The sequence below is a fragment of the Bubalus kerabau genome, chromosome 16, assembly GCF_029407905.1.
Source record: "Bubalus kerabau isolate K-KA32 ecotype Philippines breed swamp buffalo chromosome 16, PCC_UOA_SB_1v2, whole genome shotgun sequence".
Taxonomy (NCBI): Eukaryota; Metazoa; Chordata; class Mammalia; order Artiodactyla; family Bovidae; genus Bubalus; species Bubalus kerabau.
Window position 1 is genome coordinate 67,447,343 of NC_073639.1, and position 10,737 is coordinate 67,458,079.

The following is a 10,737-nucleotide window of genomic DNA, read 5'->3' on the forward strand; positions in this document are numbered from 1 at the left end:
CCAGGTTTTGCAGTCCCTGCATTCCACATCCGGATTGGAGGTGTAGGTAGCTGTTAGTACAAAGCTGTTCACTCTTAGTTGGTCAAGTCCAACTTGCCAGTGTATAATTTACATTCCCAGTAACAGCACGTGATTCAGGTAAGCTCCCTTTAGAGTAGCCAGGCAGCAAGTATTTATTAAGCACCTCATCCACACCCTTCCTTTCAGAAAGTCAATTAAAGAGTCCTAGGAAGTTAGGTGACACCCCTGCTCCCAAAGGCCCTGTCAGTTTAAAAAATGCCTTGATGCATGAAGAGTACATGACAGCAAGCTGGGAAAGTCATGGAAGAGCACAGGCTTTGAAAACCTGTGTTCAGGTCCTGGCTCTCGTGCCTTTTACTGGAAGGATGGTGTCCCTAAAGTGAGAGAAGGGAGGGAGGCTGTGGATGAGGGACCACCTTTACAGACCAGGGGGGATTTGCACAGGCCTTTGTCTATTCCCTCCGCGTTTGGCTGGAATTATGGAGAGTCTTCTTTCCCACTGAGGAGGGATTTCCCAGTGCCTAGTAGCTCATTGTGGCCCTTCAGGGGCTCTTTTCTGCACGTTTGAGGTAATCTATTGAAAAGAAACCTCTTGACGTGTGTATGCTGCTATCTTCTGAGCAGTTCTGAGGTTGAACTGCACTGTTTTTACTAGAGTATTTCACTTAAGGACTTTCCTGGTGGCTGAGTGGTAAAGACTCTACCTGCAATGTAGGAGACCCAGGTTCCATCCCGGGGCAGCTAAATAGAAATGATATTTTTCTTGAAATGTTGCTAAGAGTCAGGTAAACCTTTTTGTCCACTGTGAAAGTTTTTTTTTTTTTTTTTTTTTTTTAATTTTTGGTAGTTTTGAGAATTATTGCCAGGACTGCTTGCTGAGACAGTGATTTATACACGTCATTTACACTGGTGATCCCAGTTGCTCCTGACAGCTGCATCATGGGTTTAGGTTTTTATTGGCACATCTGTATTCAGAGAAAGCTACCACTCTCTTAAATAAACTGAACCAGCACCAACTATAAGGTAACTTTTCTATTAACAGCTTTAAGAGAGCAGCACTTTTAACTAATAGACCTGAGTTCTGCATGTTGACAGTAATTTCCTTAAAATTAACACTGATTAATTTGAAAGCCCGAAATATGCTTTTGTTGACAACAATGAAGGATTTAATGTAAGTAACTGATTTCCTGGGTGGTTATTGCTGTACATTGTTATCTGTATTCAAGAAGCATTTCCTGAGTACTTTAATCAGATAGATGAGTCATTACTCTTGTAACATGCTTCAGTGAAACTTGGTACTTTTGATCATGGGTGATACATTTGATTTGTAATTGTCAAATTTACATCAAGGAAGGCAAAAAGATCCATTGTAAATAGATGGGATTTTTCTGGGTTTAATTCTGTTTTCTAGCTTTTTCACTGGAACTACTCTGGACAAATTTCTCAGAATACTTATTTAAATGCAAGTGTTTCACATTCTATTTTATGCTCTATATATGTGTACACACACGGAAGCACACACTCATCTTTGTGTGTATGTATATATAAAAACTAAAGGAAAAGAAATTTAAAGATTATTCAGACATGCACTGTGAAAGGTAAGAGGAGTTTGTTTGTTTTTTGGTTTTGTTTTGTCTTGTTTTTTTGAAATATCTCTGGAAGAGCCTGGTTTCACTGTTCCCTTCCTGGGATGTAGTGCCTGCTTTGGTCTTCCATCCAGACGGCCAGTAGCCACTAACTCACTGATTGGCTCATGAAGAGGCAGCAAGTGAAGCAGCGCTGCTTGCTGGTAGGAGATTGAAACAGCGGGATCTTGAATGCTGTAGTTTTTACAGAACTTAGCTCTGCAGACTGTGCAGCTGCCAGCCAACACTTTCAATCACTTGCCAGATGAACTCAAGTGGTTAAAGCACAGACTCTGTAGAAGCCCATCGCAAGTGTGTTGCGTTAAGTGGCTGGAACCAAATAGAGCATCTGAGGGAGACGCAAAAGACCTCAGCGCACACACAGAAAGAGCGTTCTACCTGGGAGAGATCAGAGAGAGGCTAGCAGGCAACACGTATTCTGGTAGAGAAGGAAATAAACCATTTCTGGACCCACTGTTTATCAGTTACTAAAAATTTTTTCTTAATTAAAAAAACTTTTTTTGGCCTTACCCATAGCTTGTGAGGTCATAATTCCCCAACCAGGGAACAAACCCAGGCCCTGGGCAGTGAAAGCAGCAAGTCCTAATAGTATTCTGCTTCTAGAGAAGCAGAATAGGGGCTGCCTGCCTGCCCACATAGGCCTTCAGAAGGCCAAGCAGCATGATCAGTAAGGAGCAAATAATTAAACTTTAGGGAGGCTTTCTTAACTGACTTACTCTAAGGGAACCATTCTTATGAGTGAAGCTACAGGGACTCCATGTGTTTAAAACAGGGCTCTGAATTTACACATGAAGAAATTCTGAATTTGCAGCTATCTTTTACTACAACTGCAATAAAATTCCTTAGTCACATGTTTTGATTCACTTGGATTAAATTCAGGGTATAGAACTAGAAATAGCTCATGTTTGTCTTTTGCAATTGGTAATCAACCTAGGTTTTAAATCGGCTTCCACTGATTTCTATTCAAATGAAGAAATTCTTAAGCACTGTGGATAAATACTGAGAGGAAATCCTCTGTATTAAATACTCCAGAACTAACACAGTTCCCTTCAAAGGCATGTGGTCCCCTCTAAATGTAGTACTCCCCCACCCCACCTGGAGGCCCTGTAATTAGTGGTGCTGCCGTTTGCTCAAAACAGTTCAAGGGTTCCTGCATCCCTTTTATTTTACACTGTATCTTTATGTTTTAAGGGATAGATGTTTGGGGAGACTGATGAAAATGTTTGGAAACCAGTTGTCACACCGGCTTGATCCATTTTGGCCCACAAACAACGTGTGGCAATGAATGAGTGATTTCTGGCTTCCTCTTGTGGCTCACAGAAGCCGTCTCTAAGGGTGGTTCTTGGAGAGCCAGATTGAGAGCAGTGGTGGACCTCAGAACCCCAAGCTGGGGCATCGCAGGCAGCAGGAGACAGAGGCTCCAGGTTTTGGTCCAGGTTTTCTGCTGACTTTTTGGCCTTGGGGGTGATCCCCGGCTCTTTTGGTCCTTCCTTTTCCCATCTGGTATTAGACCAGCTAATCTGCAAGCAGCTCCCAGCACTGACAATCCAATCTATGATATGGCATGTTTGCTTCTTCAATGGGTCTCTTTATATTATGGTTAAACTCCATACTTCTTAGAGAGCTAAACGTGAGTGTTGCCTTGCGTGTCTCTGTTAATTTGTATCAGGGATCTGGGTGCAGAGCAGCTAGGGAGTGAAGATGAAGATGGGGTAGAATAGGAAAGAAAGCATTTCTGGATCCACTGTTCATCAGTTACTAAACATTTTTTTTTAATTAAAACTTTTTTTTTTTGGCCTTGAACATAGCTTGTGGGGTCATAATTCCCCAACCAGGGATCAAACCCAGGCCCTGGGCAGTGAAAACACCAAGTCCTAACCACTGAACCACCAGGGAATTCCCTGTTACTAAATTTTTAATAGAGCATTGGCCCCTGTCCCAGATGCAGTCTAGGGCATGAAGGCCATGTGGCCTGACAGGTAAGGATTCCTGGGAGGGCACCCAGGAAGTATCTGGTGCTCTCAGCTAACGGGATCACCTTTCCTCTTGTAGGCATCCCGGCTGGAGAAGCAGAACAGCACACCTGAGAGTGACTACGACAACACTCCCAACGACAGGGACCTGGATGACATGGGGTACTTGTGCAGGAGGGCTCGGGGCTGGGCTCTTTAACCAGACACCTAACAGCTTGGTCACGCCCTCTACCACCTCCACCTGCTTCTCTGTCCTCAGACCCTTAAGGTCCTCAGATACTGAGACATAAGTTCACAGTTCACACCTTTTCTCATCTCACCTGATTGCCCCAGGGGCCCTTTTTCCTTTTACCAGCAGGTTAGACTCCTCTCTGAGTCTCTGTATTATGCTTAAAGTCAGTCCTTCACTTCAAGTCAACGTTAGGTTATACCCTGCATCTCTGTCCCAAGAATTGCCTTGACTCAAATGACTTGATAACCACACACGCTCCCCATTCTGTTTGCTCCCTCCCTTTCCCCATCATTAGCCTTCCTGTGGGGGCCATCCCATTCAGCCTCGTGGTAGAATGAAGCCACCTCCCCGTGAGCAGTGGCTGCTGCTGCTCAACGAGCCTTACCCCGAGTCTCCTGCCAGACAGGATAAAGGAAACCACAGTAGCAGCCCGCTCGTGCCTCCAGCAGATGCACACGCCGCGGCTCCTAGAAGCAGAGAGGCCGCCCATCAGCACCTGTCACTTTTAACCACTTCTTTAACGCTCACAGGTCAAGCAGGAAAGGAAGGCAGAGGAGCTCGGTGTGGCAGAGTGACAGCTCAGGCCCAGACACGGCAGAGCCCCATGCGGCCCCCAGCCCCATCCTCCCCAGCACCGAAGACGTCATCCGGAAGACAGAGCAGATCACCAAAAACATACAGGAGCTCCTAAGGGCAGCCCAAGAAAATAAACATGACAGGTAAGGGGGCTTGAGAATCCCGCCTGGCGCTCTGGGAGAGATGCTGCTGCTCTGGTTACAGACGGGACTGGGTTTTAACATGCTGACATCAGAAGGTCGGAAATTTCAGGTTTACTTAAGACACTTAAAAACAAATATGTAAATTTGGGGGTTTTTTGTTTGTTTGTTTTCTACGGTACTTTTTTTCCTTTTTAAAAAATTTATTTTTAATTTAAGGATAATTGCTTTACAATATCAGTTTCCTTTCTGCCACACATCAACATGAATTAGCCTTAGATGTATATGTCTCCTCCTTCTTGAACCTTCCTCCCACCTCCCACTCTTTACCACCCCTCTAGGGGGTCACAGAGCCCCCGTTTGAGTTCCCTGAGTCCTACAGCAAATTTCCACTGGCTATCTGTTTTACATATGGTAGTGTATATGCTTCCATGCTACTCTCTCCATTCATCTCACCTGTTTTATATGGTATTTTTAATCTTTCATCTTCTCACGAAATGCTCCAAATAAAACTGCATCTAGAGATAGAATTACAGCATCTTTGGGGTGGTGACATTCCTAGTTCTCGAGGTGAAAGAAGCTGCCTCAAAACTGGCAACAGATTCTCCCGGCCGCTCTGCCTAGCTGGGGAGGAGTGTGTGCCATAGATTTCCTGAAATGAACCTAATTTCTTACCCGACTCCCTCACGTGTGCATGTGCACGTCTAGGAAGCAAGTGGTTTACAAATAAAAGTGGGTCTAATCATCACCCAAATCATTCTCTGCTCCTCAAAGAAAAACCTGCTCAGTCTGGGCAGAACAGCATCCCTCAGAGTTCTTTGCAGCTGCAGAGAAGGGCCCAGCCCCTGTTATCACCCGCCCCTCTCCTCTCGGGTGGGTTATTAGCAGTTGAGAGTTGACCCTAGTTTCAGGTGGCGGCTGGTCTGCTCTAGACACGTTTAACATCATCCCACTGAATTTGTGAAAGCAGCAGAATTTGATCAAAATCCAGGAAAACCTCATTTTTTTCAGTAGGTCAGCAAAATTGGGCCTTCCCAGGTCGCCCAGTGGTAAAGAATCCAGATGTGAGTTCGATCCCTGGGTCGGGAAGATCCCCTGGAGGAGGAAACGGCAGCCCACTCCAGTGTTCTTGCCTGGCGAATCCCATGGACGGAGGAGCCTGGCGGGCTTACAGTCCATAGGGTCGCAAGAGAGTCAGAGGCAACTCAGCGACTAACCGACAGCAAAGTTTAGTGCTTTCGTGAAGAAGTTCTCTTCATGCCTTTGCACAAACAGAAGTTGTTCGAGGAGCACAGCACTGCCCTCCTTTTTCCTCCGTGCTCCCTTCCACAGAAAGATGGGCCGGTGTCTCTTGCAGTCTCCGTGTCCCTGGCAGTGTCACGTTCACCTCCCCATTTTCCACCCTTTTCGTTTTGCTGTACAGCTCAGACTTCTCCCAGTGGCGTCATTTCCCCCTCACCAGGAGGGGAGCGGGCAGTGTTTATTACCGGAGCGGAATTAGTCTTCATGGGTGGATGGCTGGAGGAGCCTCAGAGAAAAAGAGAAACCTACACGATTTCTCAGCCTCCTTCCATGACAATCATATAACTGTTCATCTCTCCTTCCCTGGGACATCCTGTTCATCACATGCCCCTCCTGCCTCACACGCTATAGATGTGCAGTACCTCTGCTCAGCACCGCGGCCTGGACAGCAGGCCCCTTTATTCCCTCATTACATGAAGCAAAACGTTTCCCACCTTCCCACGTATGGTCTGTTAGGGTCGCTCGATAACATGGTAAACCCCTCCCCTGGCGCTCTCCCACTGCCGAGCAACACGCTTCACTTCCCATCTCACCCAGCTCGGAAGTGCCCCGCTCGTATTGCAAATGACCAAAAAAACATGCTGACGTTATGTTTCTTTCTTTGATGGTTGTCAAGAATATAAATATGTGTCCTGGGGCTGTTTTCTGGCTTCAAAGATCGCAATATGGTGCTTGGTACAATCTGGGAAGTTTTTTTTTTTTTTAAATGTACAAATCCATTCAGTGTATGTTGTGATCTCAGTGTTCTGTGGCTCCACCAGGCTGTTATGTACATCGCGTGCATTCATACCTGGAGGCTGGTTTTATATAATGGAATCAACTTTGAAGGGTGGGGGCCCCGGCTTTATCCCCAAGTGCCTTGTGTTGGTGTGGGATCCACAGCAGGCTGGCTGTGGCCTCAGCCCCTTTATTACGGGAGTGTTCTCTGTCTCTGAATTATTTTTGCTGTCTTTGAATAACCTTTTCAATATTCTTGCAGTTATATTCCGTGCTCAGAGAGGATACATGTAGCTGTTACAGAAATGGCAGCGTTATTCCCCAAAGTAAGTCACTCCCTGCTAACTTGGTTTGGATCCTTTTCAATGAGCTCCAAGAAATTTCTGATGACCTTTACATTATATTCATCTTTTTTGGTAGCACAGAGAGTTTTAAATATGCAAACAGCCATATAGAGCTATCAGTTTGGGTTTAATAATACAAGAATGTATGAGCCAAATGCTGCAAGGCAAAGCATTAATAGAAAAAAAATTTTATCTGGAATATTTCACCTGTGTAAATAATTTTTCAAATACTGCTTCAGAATAGCAGTAGTAAATGCATACTGCTAAATATACTGCGTGCACTCTGAACTTTGAGTCAGAGCCCCCAGAATCCCCTACATTGCGGGTTGCCAAACTTGTGGTCTTTCACACATCCCCAGTAAAAACATGCAGGAAAAAACTGCGGAATAGTTTGAGTTGTCTTCCAAGGAATGCTTGTCCCTGTTCTCGGAGGTGTCCGCCCTGCAGTCCATGGCGAACGCCTGTTTTTCTGTTTAGAAACCCAAGTCCGACATGGTGAGGACCTCCCTCCGCCTACTGACGTCCAGTGCCTACCGACTGCAGTCAGAATGCAAGAAGACCCTCCCGGGGGACCCGGGCCCACCCACGGACATCCAGCTGGTCACGCAGCAGGTCATCCAGTGTGCCTACGACATCGCCAAGGCCGCCAAGCAGCTGGTCACCATCACCACCAAAGAGAACAACAACTGAACGGCAGGGCTGGCCCTTCTGTTTTCTAGGCTTTTCCAAGTCCGGTTTCCACTTTAGACATGGAACTCTTGCGATTTTTGCAGACAAAAACATTTAATGAAAGTTTAAAACTTTTTAAAAAGAAAACTCAGTATTATTTTTGCATGTTTTCTAACAAATTTTCAACTATTAATTTAACCCACTTGCCTTATTTTGTGCCTGTCTGCCAGTTTACCTTCTGACGTTCTGTTGTGCTGTCCGTGACCGTCAAGTTAACGATCATAGACACCCGAAAGCAGAGCTTCGTTGTTTAAAGTTTGTTAGACCTTCTCCATCCCTTCAGACTCCTTGCCTGTGGCTAAAACTATAAGTGAGGTTCTTAGTGAAACATTCTCTGGAGAGTTGTCTGATCCCTGTCAAGCATTGTGCAATAAGCAAGTTTTCCAGGCCCTACTGCAGAACCTCTTTAAGTTTGGGGTATCTCCAAGCAGGCGTGTAGAGAAAGGACTTTGCCGCTTTCTGAAACTAGCGTAGCAGTCTCTCTCGGGAGGGAACAATGAAGTGCTCCGTTTACCCGTCCTGCCACACTCGGTGTTCTCTCAGCTAATTTTTCTGTCTTGTCTTCTGTCCGTTTCTGTTTTACTGTCACCCCGAAGTCTCCATAGCGATAAGCACTCGCCCTCCATGTCCTGTGTGCCTTGGCCACGTTGTCACGCACAGGCTGAGGACCCCCAGTTCCACGAGCCATATCTAATTTCGTCCCACCCCATTCAGATAGCACTGCCGCAAACTGTGACGAGAGAAATGGTCTACTCCCCTCACTCCTTTAGCCGCTTAAAGCATTCTCACACGACCAGCCCCGCACGTCTCACCACCTTTAAGGACTTCAGGTAAGGTAAGATGCGTACAGTCACTGGGATTCGCTTCTCCTCTGGCGCCTCCTCGCTGGTACTTCAGCATCAGACATCACATTTCAGGAATTCCCTGCGGAGCGCTCTAGGTGACCGTGCGCTATCCCAAGGCTACAAAAGCCTGCAGGTGTAAGGTCTGGGATGCCCTGAGGTTGCCTTCTAAGAAAAGCTGGGTCGTTCTGGAAGCTAAAAGTGTATTCCTTCCTGCTCGTGGCCACTGTTTTGTGTGGGCGTGGCTCAGACCCTGACCTCAACCAGCGGGGCCAGGCAGTAGTGACAATGAATGAAGCGAGCCAGGTGCCAGGGAGGGACAGCGAGGAGCCCACGGCATGTCAGTGGGGACAGCAGCTGCCCAGCTCCACTCAGGCTGCCATGTAAATAAAACGGGCCTGGAGTTGCCGAAGCTTTTGACTTGTCAGAAGACATCAGATGTTTCTGTGCCATCTCTCCATCTGTAATCATCGGTGACTTGTCTAAACGTGTTCACAGCACGCGTGTGGGCATGCTGCGGCCTGGAGGTTGCTGGCTCCCAGCTCTGCTGTGGATCGCGAGGCCTGGCTTCCCTGGCCTCCCCAGGTTTAGCCTCTGAGCCTTATCACCTTTTGCGGGGCTGCCGCACCCTGTGTTAAAGTTGCTGTCGGTCCTTGTTTCACCATCTCTTCTGTCCCGTAGCGCTTGTTCACACACATGGAAAAGTCAAAATCATCACAGTTGCCCCAAAACATGCTCAGTAAGCCTGTATTTTCACAGAACTGTTTGAATCACAAACACCTTTGTAGCCTGACTGAATGCTGTCAGAAGGAGTACGGTGATGGTGTTTGGTTACTAAGTCACTGTGCTGGGTGCTTTCGCCGGCTTTTGCTCTGCTGAGTAGCACGGGGAAAGGGTCCACGTCTCCAAGATTTGTCTGCACAAACCTAAGTGCCACGCTTTTGTCAGATGCTGAGGGGCGTCTTCTCGAAGGAGGTCTTCTACCTCCACTTCAGGCACCGTCTGAGAACCATCTCTGCACGCTGCACGGACGGGCTGTCCCTCCTCTTCCTGGCGAGCACCTGCTCTTCTTCCCGGCTGACACGGGCTCCTCGGGCAAGGCCCGGTGCAGCCTCGGGTCGGTGCCCTTGGCCGCCTCTGTTGGGAGGACAGCCTTCTGGATGATGAGTTGCTGCAGTGGGTGAAGCAGCGTCTTCACGGGCACACTCAGGACCTGGAGTGGGGGATGTCATTTCATGCCCCTGGAGAAAAAGTCAAGGAACATGGGGGCCAGCAAAGCATGCCCAGCCGTGAGCACACCGCAGGAGTTCGCCCTGCTGACCCACAGTGCCAGCACTTGGGAAGGGACGCTCCCAGGTGGAGTGACACCCAGCGACAGGAGGGCTGAGGGGGACCCTTCTCCTCCAGCCTGCTGCGTGTTTCCTCGAGGCCAGGGTCAGAGACCCATGGGGCCTGTGGACGTTCTCACCTCGTCTCAGCAGCCGTTCACCACCTTTTGCACATGGGTTCTTGGGCCTTACACTGACGTCTGAGCTCTGTTATGTCATCCTCTTCCCCTTGATTCTCAAATCCCCGCCCCCTCAGATGCCCTAAGGAGCTGGGAGGACGCAGGTAGGAAAGCGACGGGGAGGCAGCTCCACCTGAGCATCTCCTGCTGAAGTCCTCCTCTGCCTCGGAACACAAATAGTTCTTATTTGCCAAAGAACAACGACTCGGACCCAAAGACTAAACACAGCATTTCACGGATGGGAACTGGAAACACACAACTCAGGAGCTGTCCTCTGACTCCCCCAGCGATTTCAGCTGCAGAACCCGAGCGAGCCCAGCTTGGGTCTGTCCCCTGCAGCCGCCCTGAGCTCCCCACGCAGAGGGTCTTCCTTCTTTTCTTGTCCTGGTTGAAGGTCACCTTGATTTTCCAAAAGAAAATGCTGCATAGGAAAAATGAAATGCCTTTTATCCCAGTGTCTTCTATCCATGTCACCCATGATTCTGTACTTATTTTTCCTGTTCGTTGTACATTCGTATCCCTGTAATTATTGTTCAACCCTGTAAGCATTGTAAAATCGTTTTGGAATTTGTGCCTGCTAGTTATGCAATAAACAGGCTATGTAAGTGTCCTTGGGGTACTGTGTCTGCCATCAATTAGCTGATGTTTCCAGATACTCGGTCAACGTTCTGAGGAAGTTGTCCCCATGGAAACCCACCTTCTGTGGGA

At 47.6% G+C, this 10,737-nt stretch overlaps 1 protein-coding gene across 6 annotated transcripts in view; it reads left to right on the forward strand.

The window, feature by feature from the left end:
* GIT2 (GIT ArfGAP 2) overlaps positions 1–10,639 on the forward strand; it is a 42,488-nt gene extending 31,849 nt beyond the window's left edge. For all 6 annotated transcript variants that reach the window (XM_055551038.1, XM_055551041.1, XM_055551039.1 and 3 more), the window contains 4 exons: positions 3,720–3,802; positions 4,403–4,591; positions 6,870–6,933; positions 7,429–10,639. In XM_055551038.1, the coding sequence (XP_055407013.1) occupies positions 3,720–3,802; positions 4,403–4,591; positions 6,870–6,933; positions 7,429–7,641 (549 nt within the window). In that variant the 3' untranslated portion in view covers positions 7,642–10,639. The remainder of the gene's footprint in view (positions 1–3,719; positions 3,803–4,402; positions 4,592–6,869; positions 6,934–7,428) is intronic.
* Positions 10,640–10,737: the final 98 nt, after the last annotated feature.